The sequence below is a fragment of the Podarcis pityusensis genome (genome assembly GCF_964106645.2).
Source record: "Podarcis pityusensis genome assembly, chromosome: 10".
In the NCBI taxonomy this organism is placed as follows: domain Eukaryota; kingdom Metazoa; phylum Chordata; class Lepidosauria; order Squamata; family Lacertidae; genus Podarcis; species Podarcis pityusensis.
Window position 1 is genome coordinate 2,657,262 of NC_138035.1, and position 20,833 is coordinate 2,678,094.

At 53.7% G+C, this 20,833-nt stretch overlaps 1 protein-coding gene across 3 annotated transcripts in view; it reads left to right on the forward strand.

The window, feature by feature from the left end:
- GOLGB1 (golgin B1) overlaps nucleotides 1-20,833 on the forward strand; it is a 73,575-nt gene that overhangs the window by 18,982 nt on the left and 33,760 nt on the right. For 2 of the 3 annotated variants that reach the window (XM_081022566.1, XM_081022564.1), the window contains exons 12-22: nucleotides 715-799; nucleotides 1,166-1,239; nucleotides 1,607-6,426; nucleotides 8,012-9,920; nucleotides 13,084-13,241; nucleotides 14,455-14,590; nucleotides 15,788-15,937; nucleotides 16,895-17,053; nucleotides 17,518-17,615; nucleotides 17,860-17,994; nucleotides 19,574-19,679. In XM_081022566.1, coding sequence (XP_080878692.1) covers nucleotides 715-799; nucleotides 1,166-1,239; nucleotides 1,607-6,426; nucleotides 8,012-9,920; nucleotides 13,084-13,241; nucleotides 14,455-14,590; nucleotides 15,788-15,937; nucleotides 16,895-17,053; nucleotides 17,518-17,615; nucleotides 17,860-17,994; nucleotides 19,574-19,679 — 7,830 coding nt within the window. The remainder of the gene's footprint in view (nucleotides 1-714; nucleotides 800-1,165; nucleotides 1,240-1,606; nucleotides 6,427-8,011; nucleotides 9,921-13,083; nucleotides 13,242-14,454; nucleotides 14,591-15,787; nucleotides 15,938-16,894; nucleotides 17,054-17,517; nucleotides 17,616-17,859; nucleotides 17,995-19,573; nucleotides 19,680-20,833) is intronic. The other variant, XM_081022565.1, reaches the window with a different exon arrangement.

Below are 20,833 nucleotides of genomic sequence, written 5' to 3' on the forward strand. Positions count from 1 at the left end.
CCTCCTATCTGCAGGCAGGGGAGCCATGAGATTTGGTTAGTGAGGAGTCACAACAGTCAGGAAGGGAAGTACAAAGGCTTCTCGCGAGGAGCTTTGAGGGTGCGGCAAATGGTTGCTGCAGGAGGGGAACGAATCCACTAGGGAAAAAAAGCTGTGTTAAAAAGAGAACACCACGCTGAGGTTATGAGAATTCTTCATATACAGTCAGCTAGTCCCCTTGATGTGGGTTTTCTGCAAGGGAGACAGTTTCTAGTGCAGCAGCCAGTCTGGTGGTTGGTAAAACTCGAGACCAGTTTACCTATGAGATCAGCTTACCCCACACATGCCTAGTCCTCCGCTTCAGTCGGCAGAGCTGGCCCTGTTACAAGTGCGACAAAAAACTCGATATTTTAGTAAGGCAGCCCCTACACTTTGGAACTCCCTGCCGATTGATAGCCGGTAGCGCCGTCACCAAACTCTTTTTGGTGACTGCCAAAAGCCTTGTTGTTTAGACAAGCCTTCTCAGATCTTTAGAAAGTAGATATGAATTTTAATCTGCTTTTAGTCCATGGTTATTTTGAAAGTTTAAATTTATTGTTCTTAATTTATTATTTATTTTTTTTGTATAAGCTGCTTTGAGGTGGTTGGTAGTTGTTTTTTTTTTTTACAATTGAGCAATATACAAAATTTATAAAATAATAATAAAACACTTCCCTTTCTTTTCTTTTCTCCCAGAAGGTCAGCTGTGTTGAAACAGGCGTTGAAATGCAAACTTCAGGGCTGACGTCTGGAATTGATGACCCCTTCCCTGGGCCTGGCAGTAAGCATCTCGAAGCTGTGTGGTGCAGGCATTGAGGGGGGAGGCACTTAGGGGACAGGTGGAGGGGCCTCTGGTGGCCTGCTTTCACCTTTCCACAAGTGGGGAGCCACCACAGAAAAGGCCTTGGGACCTCTCATGGAGGGAGCACACACAGAAGGGCATCAGAGGATGATGGCAGGGATTGAGTCAGTTCACATGGAGAGAGGCGATCCTTGACGTATTGCAGTCCTGAGCCGTTTAAGGCTTTGTAGGTCAAAACTGTCACTTTGAAAAATCAATATCAATAATTTAAAACTTTCAAATGGTTGAAAGTGCCACAAAGCTGGCTTTTTCTTCAGCTGACTCTCTCCTGTGTTCTTTGGCTAGGTGTGCCTGACGGTCTGGGAAGCAACAGCGTTGAAGGCCTCTGCTCACCAGATGATCCTGTTGCCTTAGCTCAGGTAGGACCCCACCCCCCGCTTCCATCTCCTGGATTTGCTTTCTTGAATTATCTCCGTTGTTCTTTTTTTAACAAAAGCCCTGCAGTACTTTTCCTCTTCCCTCCCTGTCCCTTTCCCTTTTGTGCCGTGTTTGGTTAGTAAACCTGCAGGAAGGGACTGTCTTGATTGTACATAAGCCACCGCAGAAGCATTTCAGTCAACGTACAAATGCTCAAAACAAATAAACAAAAAATAGGCCCCCTGTCATCCCCGTGCTGTACATCCCGCGTGCTACAGGCGGATATGGGAGCTCTGATTCCCTCTGCTGTGTTCATTCCTCAAACCTTGCCTTGCTGGAGAACTAAACTCCCCCTTCTTCTCATTTCAGCCCAGCCCAGAGGCCACGGACAACACGCCCCCTGGTGTCCTGGACTACCTTTCTGCAAAGAAACACAAAGATCTGTCCGTCTTGATGCTGGAGATGCAGGAGGCGCAGGAAGAGATCGCGTTCCTGAAGAGGCAGCTTCAGGACCCTGCCGGAGTTGAGCCTCCGCCGCCAGGGGAGTCACAAGCCAGCGGCGGAGAAGAAGACGGGGTGGTCCTCATCCAGAGTGATTCGAGCAGCAGCTCGCTGGTCACCGTAGAAATTCAGGAGGAGTCCTCTCCCCTTCCGGAGACACTCTTGGGGAAAGACGACCTCTCCACAGAGGACAGAGAAGCAGCTAAGGAGCCTTCTCCAGCAAAGCAAGAACTGGAAAGGTTGCATCTCGAAATTGCCGGGCTGCGTGCAAGCCAGCAGGAAGCAGAGGAGCTCCACAAGGGGGTCTTGGAAGAGAGAGACACAGAAATCCGGCTGCTCCAGCAGCTGGCAGAGGGTTCCTCTGGGGCCGTGGACACTCTCCGTGCTGAGAGGGATCAGCTCCTGTCCCAGCAGAAGGAGCTGGAGGAGCAGGTGAGGCGGCTGGAAGGGGACCTGGCCGACTCGGAGAAGCGGCGGCTCTCCAGCCACGAGAGCAGGGCGTCCCAGCTGGCCCTGCTGCAGGAGCAGCTCCAGAGCTTGCAGAACGAGGCCAAGTCCAAGGAGGTGAAGATTGCCGCTCTGCAGAAGGACCTGGACGAGACGCAGTGCCGCCTGGTGGAGCAGGACCTGCAGGGGAGGAGCCTGAGAGGCTGTTTGGAGGAGGGGGAGGGGGAAAGGCAGGCGCTGTCAGGACGGCTGCAGGAGGCCTCCGCCAAGGCTGAGGAGCTCTCCCAGAGCCTCGCGTCAAAGGAGTCGGAGGCCGCCCGGCTGCAGGGGCTCCTCTCGGAGAGCGCCGCCGAGGTGGAGAGGCTGCGGCTGGATGTGGCGGAGCGGGAGCAGCGGATGGAAGAAGTCAGCATGGGCATGTCCAGCCGGATGGTGCAGCTGAACGAGGAGAAGTTCTTGCTGGGGAAGGAGCTGGCGAGCCTGACGGAACAGCTGAGTCTGGTCGCAGAAAGGAAGGAGACGAGAGAGCAGGGCGTGGGGACGGAGGAGGAGGAGAAGGTGCCCGAGCAGCTGGCGGAGAGATCTTCACCCACCAGCGAGGAGGCAGAAGCGTTGCGGAAGGAAAACGAGCTCGTCCGGAAGAAGCTGCAGGCGGCTCTTGTCAGCAGGAAGGAGCTCCTGAGCAAGGTCCACAAACTGGAGAAGGCACTGGAAGCAGGGAGCGGGGAGCCTGCAGGGCCTGGGGCCAGAGTCCCAGAGGCCCATAAGGATAGAGAGGAAGAGGAACCCCCTGAGAGCAGCGTAAGCGCAGATGGCAACGGGCGGCCTGCAAGGCGAGGCAGGGCTGCTTCTCTGGGCCAGCTGGTTCCGGAAAAGGAGGCCGAGCTGCAGCGCATCTTGGGGGAAAAGGAGTCTGCTGTTCTTGCGCTGCAGGCTGTGGTCGGGGACCTTCGGCAGAGTGTGCAGGAGAAGGACCTCGTCATCGGTGCCCTGCGAGCTGAACTTGAGGGCTGCAGCTCAGCCCCCGAGAAACAGGCACCAGCCAGAGAGAGCACGGAGGTCTCCGCCATTCCTCCTGCTCTTCCTCCGTCAGACAGCACTGCTGAACCCAGCCTGGAAGGAGAGCCGAGGGGTGCTCTGGAGGAGAGGATCTGCGCTCTGGAGCAGGAGAGGGAGCAGCTGCAGAGGAAGCTCCAGGAAGCCCTGGCCGCCCGCAAAGACACCATCAAGAAGGCCCAAGAGAAGAACCGCCATCACCGCGAGCAGCTCAAGCAACAGAAGGACAACTACGGTCTCCTGCAGGAGCAGTTTGAGCAGCAGAGCCGAGAGAAGGAGAAGCTGCAGGGTCAGCTCCAGGATCTGAGCCAGGCCCTGGAGAAGGCCTCTCTCCCTCCCGAAGATCCAGCCCCTGGAAGCTCCATGGCGGCCGGAGATTTTGCAGCTGTGGAAGCACTCAAGGCAGACCTTGAGAAGCTCAGGGCTGAGAAAGGGGAGCTGGAAGCCCAGGTCAGGCACCTGGAAGGGGAGCTCAGGAGCAAGTCTGAGGCAGCTCTGCAGCTCCAGGAGCAAGTCGGGCAGTTGGTAGCTGAGTTGGAAACAGTGAAGGAAGCCTGCCGCCAGGCCGAAACCCGTGCAGCAAGCCTTGGGCGAGAGCTGGAGGAGAGCCAGGCCGAGGCTGCCAGGCAAGAGGGTCTGAGGCTTCACCAAGCAGCTTTAGAAGAGCAGAAGGAGCTGGCCAGCAAGGAAGAAATTGAACACCTCAATGCTCAGCTAGTGGACAAAAGCGAGTCTTTGCGTGGCCTGCAGGCGGTGCTGCAGGAGAGAGAGGAGGCCTTCAAGGCCCTGCAAGGACAGCTGGAGGAGGCCCAGAGCAAGGAGCGGTCCCAGCGCCTGGAGGCTGAAGCCCAGCAGAAGTCGGAAGCGGCGGCCGCCGAGGAGCAGTCCAAGAGCCAGCTGCAAAGGAAACTGCAGGCTGCACTCATCTCCAGGAAGGAGGTGTTGAAGGAGAGCAAGGCCCTGAAGGAGGAGCTGGCCGGCACCAAGGCTGCTCTGGAGAAGACGTCCCGCCTCCTCTCGGAGGCAGAGAACCGAGCTTCCGAGCTGGGGAAGGAGAAGGAGGCCCTTGGGGAGAGGCTGGCGGCCCTCGGAGAGGAGCGGGAGAAGCTCATCACGGAAGTGGACAGAGCCCTGGTGGAGAACCAGAATGTCTCCAGCTCCTGCGAGAGCCTGAAGCTGGCCCTGGAGGGCCTGACCCAGGAGAAGGCCCGGCTGGAGGAGGAGGCGGATGCCTTGCGGCGCTCCCAAGCCCAGGAGCTCTCCGAGTGGCAGCGGAAGCACGCGGAGCTGCAGGCGGAATACGAGACCCTCCTGCAGTCGTACGAGAACGTCAGCGGCGAGGCGGAGAGGATGCAGCGGGTGGTGGAGGGCGTCCGGCAGGAGAAGCAGGAGCTCTTCCTCAAGCTGAAGGGTGTGGAGGCAGAGAAGAGGGAGGCGGATGCCCGCCTGCAGGGGGCCGAGCAGGAGATGGAGGGGATGCGGGAGAAGATGCGGAAGTTTGCCAAGTCCAAGCAGCAGAAGATCCTGGAGCTGGAGGAGGAGAACGAGCGGTTGAGGGCGGAGATCCATCCTGCAGACGGTTGCCCGGGAGGGGCAGAAGGGGCAGGCGCCGACCTCCAGGAAGAGCTGGAGAGCTCCAGGCAGGACTGCAAATCCCTTTCCAGCCAGCTGGAGGTTCTCAAGGCTGAGAAGGACGCCCTGAACCAGCAGATCCAGGACTTGAGGCAGGCGCTGCAAAGCAAGGAGGAGGAGGTGGTGGCAGTGAAAAGTGAGGAAGTCACTTCCAGCTCCTTGGTGGAGCCCCTAGAGGCTCAAGTGGATTCAGGAGCACGTTGGCAACCTCCAGAAGCCGCTCCCGTGGGCCTGGACACCCAGGAAGACGAAATCTGCAAAGCCAGCCCTCCTCGTGACGAAACGAACAGGTCCTTGCAGCAATTCACTGAACAAGTTGCAGACCTGGAGGAGAAGAGGCAGGTGGCGGAGGAGGAGCTGAGCAGGGTCCGGAGGGATGTGGAGACCTTGAGTGAGGAGAAGAAAGTGCTGGAGGGACTGTTGGCTGCCAAAGGCCTGGAAGTGGAAGCTCTGCAGGAGAAGGTCCTCGAGATGGAGCGAGCCAGCCAGCAAACGGAGGAGCAGCTTGCTGGAGCCCTGAAGCTGAAGGAGGCCTTGGAGGCCGAGAAGGACGACCTGGAGGAGAGGCTCATGAACCAGCTGGCGGAGCTGAACGGGAGCATCGGGAACTACCAGCAGGACGTGGCGGACTTGCAGAGCAACAACCAGCAGCTCCTGAGCGAGGTGGAGAGCCTTCGAGGGGCCCTGGACCGCTTGGAGGATGAGAAACGGCATCTCCTGCAGGAGAAGGCGGATGCAGAGAGGAAGAAAGAGCACGTGGAGAAGCTGAAAGGTGCCTGGAAGGGCGACAACGGCCGGGCACAGGTGAAGGAGCTCCAGGAGCTGCTGAGGGCGAAGCAGCAGGAGGTGAAGGAGCTGCAGAAAGGCTGCATTAAAAGCCAGGAGAAAACCAGCAGCCTGGAGAAGACCATCAAGGCCCTGGAGTTCGTCCAGAGCGAGTTCCAGAAGGAGCTGGATGCCGCCAGGAAGAGCTTGGCCAAGGCTGAAGAGGACACCCAGAAGGCCCAAGCAGAGCTGGCCGCCTGCAGAGTCTCGCTGGATGATACTCAGAGCGAGGCGGCCAGAGTCTTGGCCGAGAGCCTGAAGGCCAGAGAGGAGCTCCAAGCGAGCAAAGCAGAGGTCCAAGTGCAGCTGAGGGCGAAGGAGAAGGCCCTCGAGAGGCGGCTGGAGCGGGAGAAGGACAAGCACTCGAAGGAGGCGAGGAACATGGAGGAGAGGCTGCAGGCCCTGCAGAGGGAGCAGGCCCGCTCGGAAGCGGCGGCGCGGGACCTGCGGGAATCCCTGCGCCAGAAGGACCAGGAGGCCAAGCAGCTGCAAGGCAACCTGAACCACACCTTGGCCCAGCTGGCCGCCTTCACCCGGAGCATGTCCTCCCTGCAGGACGACAGGGACCGCGTGATCGACGAGTCCCGGCAGTGGGAGAAGAAGTTCAGCGAGGCCATTGAGAAGAAGGAGCAGGAGGTGCGCGCCCGGGAGCAGGCCTGCGCCACCTTGGAAGAGCAGGTGAAGCAGATGGCAGCCCAGGTGGAGGACCTGCAGAGCCGCATCGCCAGGTAAAGAAGGGTGGCGCTGGGAGGAAGGGGGTGGCTGCCCCCTCCCCAAAAGACCCTGAGTGTGCAGGGAAGGGTTGTGGCCCAGTGATTAGAGCTGTTCTTGGACCACAACTCCCATCGTCCATAGCTAGCAGCACCACTGGTCAGAGATGCTGGGAGTTGTAGTTCAACCACAGCTGTTACATTCATTCCCCCCATGTTGGCTTTACTCTAGGTCGGGTAGTAGGCAACCTAAGGCCTGGGGGCCGGATGCGGCCCAATCGCCATCTCAATCTGGCCCATGGATGGTCCGGGAATCAGCGTGTTTTTACATGAGTAGAACGTGTCCTTTTATTTAAAATGCATCTCTGGGTTATTTCTGGGGCTTAGGAATTCGTTCATTTCCCCCCAAAATATAGTCCGGCCCCCTGCTGAAAAAGGTTGCTGACCCCTGCTCTAGGTTCATCTGTAGTTCATAGAACAATAGCTGTAGAATTGCAAAGGACCTACAAGGCTAATCTAATTCCCTGCAATGCAGGGATATCAACTGAAGAATCCCTGACAGCTGGCCGTCCAGCCTCTTTTTGAAAGCTTCCAGGGAAGGAGAGTCCACCACTTTTTGAGGGGGGGAAATGTTTAGCTGGAATCTCCTTTCTTGTCACCTGAATCCATGGGTAATAATAAATTATTATTATTATTATTATTATTATTATTATTATTATTATTATTAGGGTTCTGCCTTCTGGAGCAGCAGGAAACAAGCTTCCATTCACAGCCCCTCTCTCTCTTCTCCAGCCTAAACACCCCCAACTCCCTCAACCGTTCGGCATAAGGCTCAGTTTCTAGACCCTTCCCATTTTCTGCACACCTTCCACCTGGGTCTCCATGGGATTCGTTGGCTAGATTATGAGTCTTCCATTAGCCGTGGGATCCTGCTTGCTTTTGATGGGGAGTGAGGACAAAACAACAACAAACCTCTGGTTACGTGAAACATAGTCAATAAACACACAAGATGTAACCGGCTGTATGTGTGGAAAAAATGATATATATACTATTTATTGTATTGAATTGTAGATTTCAACAGAAGTAGCTCATAAAGGTCAACGAAAAACATAGAAGACCCAGTGGATCAGTTCATTCTCTAATCAGTTTATGCATAAGGTCCATATATGTGAAAGTGTCTATTCCACCTGCCTGTTCATGGAGTCCAACAGTCCACACGAAAGGTTGTTGCAGTTCCACAGAATCCTTTCACAGAGTCTAAGACAAGGATTTTCGGAATATTAGTCTTGTTTTGCCGTTTTGGGCTTCATCAGTAGTACAAACTCTAGGTAATGCAAATAAATACAATATCGTAATCTCACACATTTTTACAGCAAAAATAATATAAAAACCGTCAGCAACCGTACATACCATATATGATATCACAGGACAGTGGATCTTAGTAGCAGCTGCTGTTGTTGAAATCTACAATACAATGAATAGTATATATCATTTTTTCAAACGTACAGCTAGTTACGTCTTGTGTGTTTATTGATTAGGGAGTGAGGACAGGCAGAGGACTTTCCTGCTTTGTGTCTGATCCTGCCCTTCTCTGCTTTCGCAGCCTGGAACGCAGCAAATCGGCACAGGACTCCAGAGCCCAGAAGGAGCACCAGCGTCTCCTGGAGGAAGTCGAGTCGCTCCAGGAGGAGAAAAGGGGGCTGGTGATGCAGCTGGAGGAAGCCCAGCGGCTGCTCCGAGACTCCCAGGACCAGATCCAGAAACAGGAAGCGCAGCTCCAGAGCCAGAGCAAGAAGCTGGCCGGCCTGCAGGACTCCTTCACGAAGTGCCTGGAGGAAGTGGACAGGCTGGCGGCCACGGCGAAAAGCCAAGAGGCCGACCTGCGAGAGAGCCGGCTGAGTCGGGAGCAGCTGGAGGCCGACCTGCGGGCATCCAAGGACCTGACGGACAGGCTCCATGCGGAGATGAGCGTCACGGACCAGAAGATCATCAGCCTGGTGGCCGCCAAGGAAGAGGCCGTTTCCTCCGCCGTGTCGGAGCTGCAGCGGCAGCACCAGGAGGAGCTGAAGGAGCTGGAGGCCAGGATCAGCCAGGCGGGAGAGGAGAGGGCAGCCTCCGAGGCCGAGAAGGTAAAAGCCCTGGAGAAGGTGGAGCAGCTGGGCAGGAAGCTCCAGAGCACCCAGGAGGAGAGCAAGCGCCACAAGGCCCAGCTGGACTCCTTCACCAAGTCCATGTCCTCCCTGCAGGACGACCGGGAACGGGTCCTGGGCGACTATCGCCAGCTGGAGCAACGGCACCTGGCGGCCATCCTGGAGAAGGACCAGCTGATCCAAGAGGCGGCGGCCGAGAACAACCGACTTAAGGGGGAGCTGCGGAGCCTCCACAGCCGCATGGACGACCTGCACGCCGAGAACGCCAAGCTGGACGCCGAACTGGTGCGCTACCGCCAGGACCTGAACCAGCTGCTCTCCATCAAGGACAGCCAGCAGAAGCAGCTGCTCAAGACCCAGCTGGAGCGCATCCGGGCGCTGGAGGAACAGCTGCGGGAGTCCGAGCGTGCGGCGGAGGCCCTGCGGCTGGAGAAGCGCAGCCTGGGGGAGCAGGCGGAGTTGCTTGCGGCCTCCCTCTCCCGGGCGCAGAGCGAGGTGGCGGCCCTGCGTGAGGACGGGCCCCTCCTGGAGCTGCAGGCGCAGCTGCTGGGCAAAGGGGAGGAAGCGGAGGAGCTGAGCGGGCAGCTCTCGCTCGCCCGGAGGCAGGCAGCGGAGCTGGAGGAGGAGCTGGCCCTGCTCCGGCAGAGCACCAGCCACAAGATGCAGGAGGCGGAAGCCCAGATGAAGGCGGAGCTGAAGAGCTTGCACCACGACGCCGGGCTGATGCGGAACGAGACGGAGACGGCAGAGGAGCGGGTGGCTGAGCTGGCCAAGGACCTCCTCGAGATGGAGCAGAGCCTCCTGGCTGTCACAGAGGAGAACCAGGACCTGAAGGCCCAAGTCCAGTCCTTCGGGAAGGCCATGAGCTCACTCCAGGACAGCTGGGACGAGTGCAACGAAGAGCTCCGCGCCATGGAGAAGAAGTATTCGGCGGACTTGGAAAAGCAGCGCTTGCTGGTTCAGAGCCTCCAGGAGGAGAAGGCTCGGTTCCAGGAGGAGCAGAAGAGCCTCGCGGAGCAGCGAGACGCCTTGGCCTCTGAACTGGCGGCCCTCCGGAAGTCGGTGGAAGAGAAGGGCCTCCTGGCACGACTGGAGAAGCTTGGCCAGCAGCTGAAGGTCAAAGACACCGAGGTGGTTCGCCTGGCGTCCGAGCTGGAGGGGGCCTCTGGCCAGGTCAAGTCCTTCTCCAAGGCCATGGCTAGCCTGCAGGGCGAGCGAGACCGATTGATGGGCGAGCTGGAGAAGGCCCGCAAAGTGGAGGAGGCCAAGCTGCAGTCGGCGATCAGCGGTTCCAGCAGCCTCGCCGAAGTGCCCAGCCTCAAGAAGGCCTTGTCTGCTCTGCAGGATGACCGGGACAGGCTGGTGAGTCCTTGGTTTTTGCTGCATTCTGCTCATTTCACTTTTCTCAAGGGTCTTCCTTGAAGCTGGGGATTCTCAGCACATCCTGCTGTCTAGAGTAGAGGTAAAGGGACCCCTGACCATTAGGTCCAGTCGTGGCCGACTCTGGGGTTGCAGCTCTCATCTCGCTCTATAGGCCGAGGGAGCTGATGTTTGTCCACAGACAGTTTTTCCGGGTCATGTGGCCAGCATGACTAAGCCGCTTCTGCCGAACCAGAGCAGCGCACAGAAACGCAGGTTACCTTCCCACTGCAGCGGTACCTATTTATCTACTTGCACTTAGATGTGCTTTTGAACTGCTAGGTTGGCAGGAGCAGGGACCAAGCAACGGGAGCTCACCCCGTTGCGGGGATTTGAACCGCTGACCCTTCTGATTGGCAAGCCCTAGGTTCTGTGGTTTAACCCACAGCGCCACCCACGTCCCGCTGTCTAGAGTAGTGGATCCTAAAGTCTTTCGTGCCCCTGCTCCCTTGGTTCCGTAAACCCATCCCTAGTGCCACCCCCCACCGTACCCTATAAAATGCCTTATTTGCACCACCCACTAAGCAAAACAACACAATAGAATTCAGAACAGTAACAGTTAATTGCACATTTATTAAGAATCAAATCTAGAGTCATAGAAAAAGTAAGTTAATAGGCATGAGTGTGACATTCACACACACAAAATAAATATGTCCTCTGATCTAATCCTGAAGTTCTGGTTCTACATGAATTTAATTCTGCCTCCCTGTTGCCTCGCCTATCCTCTAATACACACGCACCCCTTGCAGAGGGTGCAGACAGACTTGCCTCTGGGGGAGGAAAATTCCCTTTGGGGGTTCAGTACAGAGGCTCAAAGCAGATTTCCAGCTAGTCAGCCTCCCCCCCCCCCCAATATTGCATAACTGGACAGCGTCCAAATGAGTCTGTAAGAGCATATCCATGAACACACACCCTGTATGGGAAAAAGTGTTTCGTCTTGGCTGTTTGTTCTTCAGCCTGCCACCTTCTGCAAGCTCAGCACCTCTTCCACCACAGTCCTTAGAAACACTTCCCCATCCCATGTTGTTGGCTGTATGTGCAGAGACTTCCTTGCCCCTGATCTGGAGTGGTTCTGCACCCTAAACTGGTTCTCCCTCTTACGTATCTGGCACTGGGTTTTGGCAGAATTCCTTTTCCACCTCTCAGGTTTCCTTTCACAGAGCTGAAGTATATTATTGAGTGATTGTTGGTAAATGCAGTTTTTGTGTGCGCTGCTTAGGGTTTGTAAGTACAGTGGTGCCTCGCAAGACGAAATTAATTCGTTCTGCGAGTTTTTTCGTCTTGCGAATTTTTCGTCTTGCGAATTTTTCGTCTTGCGAAGCACGGTTTCCCATAGGGTTTTAACGGTTTTAAGAAAAAGGAAACCAACTTGCAAGACGTTTTCGTTTTGCGAAGCAAGCCCATAGGGAAATTCGTCTTGCAAAGCAACTCAAAAAACGAAAAAACTCTTTCGTCTTGCGCGTTTTTCATCTTGCGAGGCATTCGTCTTGCGAGGTACCACTGTATTATTATTTATTGAAATTATATACTGCCCTATACCTGCAGGTCTTGGGGCTGTTTACAGAATAAAATCAAAATATAAAACCACAAAATCCATAATCAAAATAAAAACAACAATAACCCCTTCCCCCAACCCCCCCACATTTAAAAAGGGCATAGGATGATTAAACGGTTTCTACATAATAGAGAACTAGAGATTCTTCATAGCCTAACACTTATTTTTTTTTTTTAGTCAGACTCGGGGAGAACAATCAAAGGCAACTGGGGGAAATGTATTAAAAGCTTTTGTAGGGGGGAAATTGTAATGAGATCCACAGAGTCTTGTATTCTGGGTTAATTTGGCTTGAAGTTCTGTGCCTGAAACCAAGAGATGGGCAGGTGTGGGGAACTTCTGGCTCTCCCGATGTTGCTGAACTACAACTCCCATCAGCCCCGGCAAGCATGGCCTGTGGCCAGGGATAATGGTAGTTGTAGTTCAGCAACCTCTGGAAGGCTGAGGGTTCCCCGTACTTGAGGTGGTGAGTTTTCCCCAAGGGCGTCACGCAGGGATGGTCTGCAGACATTGACCCTTGGAGCCTTCTGAGTGGCAGGCTTAACCCATATCTTCTCTTTCCTTCTTTCATACACCTTATTTCAATGAGCTGACTTTTGTACAACATCGGAAAGCTTTTATAGAGTTACGATTAAATGCAATAAACTCTGCTTATAGAGATGGGAGACACAGAGGCGTACCAACGAACGTGTTTGCATTAGGGGATGTCCTGAAGTAGAGGACCTTATGCATTATATCTTGCGCTGCCCCTTATATAATGAAGCAAGAGAACGATTTTTAGCACCTATAATGACAAGGTCCCCTGGCCAGAACCCCTCTGACATGATTTTATATCTCCTCGCAGACACAGGTAAGTATGTGATCTGGCTTGTAGCACGCTTTGAAACTGCCACTAGGAAAATTAGAGCAAATTATATAGCCAAGATAGCCGCCAACTGTAAAGGAGATGAATTTATTTGACCCTGTCTAAATCAAGCTATATTCTGTCTTTATCACCAAACTCCGAATATAATTGCACATTGTATTAATTAACATTATTTTTTAATATATTAGTGGCCATGTGGTGATTTTAGCCTATAAATTTTATTGTTTAATGTCTTAACCTGTATATTAGGATACTTTTATAGTTCTGTTTAGAGGAGTTAATGTCTTGATAATATAAATGTTTTAAGTTTTTTGTATTAATCCAGCATACAGTGGTACCTCTGGATGCGAACGGGATCCGTTCCGGAGCCCCGTTCGCATCCTGAAGCGAACATAAGATGCGACTGCTTGTCAGCGCATGCGCGGGTTGCATTTCGCTGCTTCCGCACATGCACGTGACGTCATTTTTAGCATCTGCACATGCGCGAGCGGCGAAACCCGGAAGTAACGCACTCTGTTACTTCCGGGTCGCTGCGGAGTGCAACCCAAAAATATTTAAGCTGAAGCGTATTCATCCCGAGGTATGACTGTATTTTCTTTTAATTGTTGAATGATTCTGTGTACATTGCGGCAGCCTTTGGCTATGTGCACTAAAACTGACTGACTGACTTTCCTTCTCTCCTGCCCAAGCTGGTGGAGCTGAAAAACCTCCAGCAGCAGTACCTGCAGGTTGGGGTGGACACAGCAGAGATCGCGCGCCTGAAGGCCCAGGTGGAAGAGCAGAAGCAAGAGGTGGAGCGTCTGAGGAAGGATGGGGCCTCTTGGCAGATGGAGCTCCACCAGCTCAGGTGAGTCTCACCCTGTCACAGAGGCAGGGGGAAAGCTTAGTGCTGGAAGTTTCAGCACAGAGCAAAGAAACGCCTCCTCTAAGCAGTGCATTCTTAAACTACGGAACTCCCTGCCACTGGAGGCAGGGATGGCCACCAACCTGGTGTTGGGATGCATCTGGGGAGATGGGGGCCTTTGGCAGGCCCCCAGCTGGCTCCAGCCACTGGCCGGCAGCCGGGTGAACTCCAGAACAGCATCAATCAGCGACTTGAGCCTCCAATACATTCAGAAGCTGAGCACACTCATCAGCGGAGTGAATAAATCTTCACAACGGAAGTGGCTGACAGAGACATGTGTAAGCATTATTTACAGGCGTTTATTCAGCATAGTCCAGGAACAAAGGAAAACATGTCTGCTTCCCTTCGTGTCCAACAGAAGAGCAATATAGCAAAAGCAATATACAACGGAAATTCCCAGCAGACTGTGCTGGAAGTAAACAGGCATGTGACACACAACAGTCACGCCTGTTCCTTTTAAGGTGGAATGGAACTATATCCCAACATCCTCCCCCTTTCCATGTAATTTGTAGTACCTGTGGTTCAACCCAATTGCAACCTCTGTACATAAACCTTAAGTTGTTTTCTGTTAACAACCGTAGACAACAGATCTGCAGGAATTTCATTTCCTGGCATGTAGAACACCTGAAGGAGTCCTATCTGAACACACTCTCTTGCACGATGTAACGAGGTATAAAGCGTGGGCGCTGCCACGTTAAATGCCAATTTCTTACAAAAGCAGAATGGGTATGATGTGGCCCTTTTCCTTTTTATTTGTTCTGACTTTTGTCAAAATTGCACCCCGTTCTTCTCTCAGGTTGGTGCAGCAGGGGTTGCCATTATCCTCACAGCTGCCTTTGACTCGCGATCAAGCAGCGAGTTTCACGGCTGGCCAAGGATTTGAACTCGGGCTTCTTCAGATCCAAACCCAGCCTTCCACACCGGCTGCTGCGCACATTCATTTCTCTAGCAAATCTCCTCTGTCTGGAGCCTGGCCTTGGGGCGCCCTCCTTGACAGTTCCCCAGAGCTCTCTTGCCTTTGGTGCAACAACCGCTGTGCCCAAACTCATCACGGCCTCACCAGGAAGCACCATGTGAGCTTTGGTGGGCAGGTCGCCCTTTTCCCCCACCCCACCATGTGCCGCCTCTGCAGTTCCTCTCTTGTGATGTCTTGCAGGGAGGAGAAAGCATCTTGGAAGCTGGAGGCCCCATCGGCCACGGGGCAGGAGCAGAGTTCCTTGCGGAGAGCAGTGCAGGAGGGAGAGAGACCTGGTGCACGAATCGTGGTGGAAGAGGAGCAGCGCCAGAGACAGGTGAGGCTGGGGGTGGTGTGGTGGGTGGGACTGACGTTGCAACGGGGCCCTTTGCCCAGGCCTTTTCCCAAACTGAGGTTACAAGAACATCAGGAAAAGCTTTCTTGAGAGTTGTTAGACAATCCTTCCTTGGAGGTTTATAAGCAGAGGTCGAAGGACCACCTGTCATGTATGATCTAGTGGAGATTCCTGCATTTCAGGGGGTTGGACTTGGGCCCCTTCCAACATGACAATTTAATAATAATAATAATAATAATAATAATAATAATAATAATTTATTTATACCCTGCCTATCTGGCTGGGTTTCCCCAGCCACTCCGGGCAGCTCCCAATAGAATATTAAAAACACAATCAAACATTAAAAACTTCCCTAAACAGGGCTGCCTTCAGATGTCTTCTAAAAGTCAGATAGTGGTTCCTTGACATCTGATGTGAGGGCGTTCCTCAGTGTGGGTGCCACCACCGAGAAGACCCTCTACCTGGTTTATATGCTTCTGTGCCGTCCTGTTTCTTTCTTTTTAAAAAGATTTTATTGAAGTAAATCAAACAAACAGGCAATAACCACACAAGGGTTACATTTGAGGGGTCCACATGCAAAGGCAAAATCAGGAAGACCCTCAAATGCTCCCCAACCTCTGCTTGATTCTTCCTGCCTGGTTGTGAGAGTCTGGTAAGCCCTTCGGGTCCCTTCCAAGACTCCACTTCCGTCATTTCTGTACATCTAGGTCTTGGCCTAGGGACGTGGGTGGCGCTGTGGGTTAAACCACTGAGCCTAGGGCTTGCTGATCAGAAGGTCAGCGGTTTGAATCCCCACAACAGGGTGAGCTCCCGTTGCTCGGTCTCTGCTCCTGCCAACCTAGCAGTTCGAAAGCATGTCAGAGTGCAAGTAGATAAATAGGTACCACTCCGGTGGGAGGGTAAACAGCATTTCCGTGCGCTGCTCTGGTTCGCCAGAAGCGGCTTAGTCCTGCTGGCCACATGACCCGGAAGCTGTACGCCGGCTCCCTCGGCCAGTAAAGCGAGATGAGCGCCGCAACCCCAGAGTCAGCCATGACTGGACCTAATGGTCAGGGGTCCCTTTACCTTTACCTAGGTTTTGGCCGGGCTCTTGGGAGGCCCTGGTCCTTGGCTGTGCAGTTCCCCCAGGCCCAGCTGAGTGGCTGTGCACCGAGGGCTCAGGTATTTGTCTCCCTGCAGGCTGCCCCAGGAGTCACCGGTTCCAGCAAGACTTTGCAGGGAGCTGTGTCTGGTCAAGAGGCTGATACCAACAGCCTCCAGGCCCAGCTGAGCAGCACTTTGAAGGAGCTGCACCAAAAAGAATTGCGGGTCCAGCAGCTGAACAGCAAGGTAGGAGGGAGGGCAAGGGGAGGGCAAGGGTCGGTGGGTGGGCTCCTCAGAAGGTGCATATTATGCATCAGTGACGGTGAGGGAATTGTCTGTTGTTCAAAGTGGATTGTCTCCAGTTCTTGTGCTTTCCCTCTCCTCGCAGTGACCACCTCTGCTCTCCCTGTGTCAAATGTGCTTCTTCCTCACAGAGGATTAAAGCCCTCCGGTTTGTTTCCACAGACAGGACGGCCAGAAACTGACAGAATAGAATAGAATAGAATAGAATAGAATAGAATAGAATAGAATAGAATAGAATAGAATAGAATAGAATAGAATAGAATTTATTATTTATACCCCACCCATCTGGCTGGATTTCCTCAGCCACTCAGGGCGGCTTCCAACAGAGTATTAAAATACAGTGGTCTGTTAAACATTAAAAGCTTCCCTAAAGAGGGCTGCCTTCAGATGTCTTCTAAAAGTCTGGTAGTTGTTGTTCTCTTTGACATCTGGTGGAAGGGTGTTCCACAAGGCGGGCGCCACCACCGAGAAGGCCCCCTGCCTGGTTCCCTGTAACTTGGCTTCCCGCAGTGAGGGAACCGCCAGAAGACCCTTGGCATTGGACCTCCATGTCCGGGCAGAACGATGGGGGTGGAGACGCTCCTTCAGGTCTACTGGCATAGCTGTCAACCTTCCCTTTTTTTGCGGGAAATTCCCTTATTCCAGCGCCGTTTCCCACTGCTTCCCGCTGCTATCCCAGATTGATAGATATCCCGTAGACTGTCCCCGGGACAGGTGAGGCTGCTGATCCCTTATTTTTGAAGCTGCTCATCCCTTATTTTCAAATCTGAAAGTTGACAGCTATGTCTACTGGACTGAGGACCTTTAGGCTTTAAAGCACCAACACTTTGAATTATGCTCAGAAACATCCTGGGGGACATGATGGTCAGCTGAGGAAGACATCTCAGCCCCTCTCTCCAGCTCTCTCAGGTCTTCGAGGAGAAGAACTCGCTCTCCCTCCAGCTGCGGGGGAGCAGCCGCAACCTGCGCGAGAGCCACCAGCGCTACAACGAGGTTCTTGCCCGCTGTGAGGCCCTGGAGAATCAGCTGCGGGAGCTCCAGACCCCAGTGAAGGACTCGGTAAGCCTGGGACTCGCTGGGCTGCAGAGGCCGACTGAAACCGTGCCATTCTCAGCCTACGCGCAAATTCTGGTTCCCTCTCTCGGTTACAGCTCCCTATCAGAGCACGTGTATTTGCTTCAGGCCTGTAAGCCTGGCTGCTTCTGCCATGCAAGAATTGCCTGAAACCTGGCCATGGGGGGGGGGGGGGATGACACTCTCGTGCAGGACCTGTGGCCTGTGGCGATCTGGCCCATGCCTTAATGTTGACAGTGTTCGACAGCTGTTTGACAGTGGAATTTGCTGCCAAGGAGTGTGGTGGAGTCTCCTTCTTTGGAGGTCTTTAAGCAGAGGCTTGACAACCATATGTCAGGAGTGCTCTGATGGTGTTTCCTGCTTGGCAGGGGGTTGGACTCGATGGCCCTTGTGGTCTCTTCCAACTCTATGATTCTATGATTCTAATGTGTGCTTTCTGCCCTGCCCAGGGCTCCCTCCCGACAGACGCTGCTCCCGGAGCCCCCCAGGAAAGAAGTGAGCACCCCAGGGAGAGCTACACGCCCGAGCTGCAGGAACTGCAGATGAGGTGAGTGCCAGTTTTGGAGCCAGGAGGTGGTGGTTGCTCACGACAACCCTGTGAGGTAGGTTAGGCTGAGAGCGGCAACGACTGCCCCCCCCCGACACCCAAGGAGCTTCATGGTGGAGCAGGGATTCAAACCCTGGTCTCTCTCGGGCCCTAGTCCAGCTCTAACCACTGTGCCGCATGCCATAGGCCGTGCAGCTGCGATCAGGGAGAGCCTTGCTCCTCACCGCCCTTCTCTTTGCTGCAGGCTCTCGGAGGCCAGGCAGCAGCAGAGCAGTGCCAGGCAGGGCCTCTTGCACCTGGAGGAGCTGCTGCAGGAGGAGCGGGACCAGCGCCTGGCGGCCGAGGAGGCCTTTGCTGCAGCCCAGGATCACATCCGCAGGTGAGTCACGGGCCTGGCCCCGGCTTCCATGACCAGGTTGTGTGTGTGTGTGTAAAGATATAGATATATAGATAGATATAGATAACGTACGCATACAGTGGACGCTGGGGTTGTGAACATGTTCCGTGTGGGATGCACATTCGCAACCCGCAGCGGCATCTCAGCACATGTGTGGGTTGCGGTTCGGCGCTTCTGCGCATGCGCAAAGCACGATTTAGCACTTCTGCGCATGTGCAACTGCCAAAACCTGGAGATAACCCGTTCCAGTACTTCCGGGTTTTGGCGGGTCCGTAATCCGAAAAAACGCAACCTTTAGCGTCTGTAACCCAAGGTATGACTGCGTGTGTATGTGTGTGTGTGTGAGTGTGTTTGTGTATACATATACATATACATATACATATACATATACATATACATACATACTGTATTTTTCTGTGTATAAGATGCCCGCATGTATTAGACGGCTCCTATTCTGGGGGACTAAATTTAAAGAAAATGAGGGGAGATGGCCCAAAGTTGTTGCCCTTTTTTAAGGGGGAATTGCACCCCAGCAGAACCATTGCTGGGGATTGGCAAAGTGGGCAGCTGCTCCCCCCACACTCTCATGTTCGGGCATCCCAGCGGGCGCTGAGCTGCTTTGGGCAAAAGATTCCTACATTTGAAGGGGTTTCATTACATGGCCCTCCTGGTCCCTTCCAAATCTGGATCAGGCCAGCAGCCCATCCTGTCCTCACACTGGCCAGCCAGATGCAAATGGGATCCGAGTACAAGAGCAGCTTCCCCTACTGAGGTTTCCAGCAAGCAGGATCCAGGAGCGTTGCTGCTTCCAGCGTGACTTGGAAGAGGCCAGTCGAAGCGGCCTTCCAGAAGGGCTTCCACAACCCATGATAGGGGCCAGGGCTGACTGATCCACAGTTGGCTGATCCCTCCCCGCTAAACCATAGCTGTCAACGTTTCCCTTTTTTAAAGGGAAATTCCCTTATTCCTAATAGAATTCCTTGCCAGAAAAGGGAAAAATTGACAACTATGCTAAACTGATGAATCAAGGAAGTACAGTGGTACCTCTGGTTACAGACGCTTCAGGTTACCGTCTCTGCTAACCCAGAAATAGTACCTCGGGTTAAGAACTTTGCTTCAGGATGAGAACAGAAATCGTGCTCTGGTGGTGCGGCGGCAGCAGCAGGAGGCCCCATTAGCTAAAGTGGTACCTCAGGTTAAGAACAGTTCAAGGTTAAGAACAGACCTCCAGAACGAATTAAGTTCTTAACCCGAGGTACCACTGTAGTTGCAGCTCTGAGGTGCACAGAGCCCCAGTGGCAATGCAGATTTCCCTCACCCCAGAGCTGAGCTCCACCGATGTCCTGAGTTGGGGCGGGGGCTGTGTACAATTTTGGAGGCCATATTTGCCGCTGACGTAGCCCCAAGGAGTTGGCTCCTTTGAACTGAAAGAATAGCCACCCTTGGTCTGAGGGGTATAGCTGCTTGTTCAAGCATCTTGGCTGCCCATGGGCTGCCCTGCTGCCCCTCAACCATGGGGCACTAATCCACGTCTCTCTCTCTCTCTCTCTCTCCCCTGCAGGTTAGAATCAAGTGAGTGGGCCCACTCTTTGGACACCAGCATTGAAATACCCACCAGCCCTGAGCACGCCCTGCTTGTAGGTCCCACAGACACCTCTTACAGCAAGGTAAGCCTCTTCCCAGCAGGCGAGGGCCCACCTCTCCTACAAGGGAGCCTCAGCTCCACTCTCTCCCTCCACCCCAGCCAGAGTGGGCAAGCCAAGCTAGAATGATCTGCCATCAGTGGGCATCTTTAAGGCCAAGTCTGTCCACAATCCACTTGGGTCATTTGAACCTGACTGCCTTTCCAGTTACAAACAGCATCTTCTGGTTCTCCCTGCTGCACCAGACATCGCGTTACTGTTCATTTATATGCTGCCTTTCAGCCGAAAAGCCTTCCGTCAAGAAATAAATGCATGCAAATACAGAGTAATGCACACAGTACAAGTTCAGCAGTGGTAAAACACGTCTGTGTACCTACCAAAAGATGGTGATGAATGTTCCCTACAAAAATGTCAAGACAAGAAGCGGCATCTTCGCTTTGCAAGGGTCCCAGGCATCCGGGATAAGGCAAGGCAGGTGGGAAAACATTCCCGTGATGGCTCCAGCAGACTCTCCCCTGTAGCAATATACAGTGGTTACCTTGGCAGTTGAACGGAATCCGTTCCTGAAGTCCATTCGACATTTGGAAACCAAAGTGCGGCTTCCGATTGGCTGCAGGAAGCCCCATCGGACGTTCGGCTTCCGAAAACAGGTCGCAAACCAGAACACTCACTTCCGGGTTTGCAGCATTCAGGAGCCAAAGCGTTCGAGAACCAAGCTGTTCGAAAACCAGGGTACAATTGTATAACCTCCTGCAAAGGTCAATGCGCTTCGCTTCTGGAACCCATAGAATAGGAATAGGAAATAGGAAATTTATACCTCGCCCATCTGGCTGGGTCTCCCCAGCCACTCTTGGTGGCTTCCAACAGAGTATTAAAATACAGTGGTCTATTAAACATTAAAAACCTCCCTAAAGAGGGCTTCCTTCAGATGTCTTCTAAAAGTTTGGTAGTTATTTTTCTCTTTGACATCTGGTGGAAGGGTGTTCCACAGGGTGGGTGCCACCACCGAGAAGGCCCTCTGCCTGGTTCCCTGTAACTTGGCTTCTCAAAGTGAGGGAACCGCCAGAAGACCCACGGTGCTGGACCTCAGTGTCCAGGCAGAAGGATGGGAGTGGAGACGCTCCTTCAGGTATGCTGGATCGAGGCCGTTTAGGGCTTTAAAGGTCAGCACCAACACT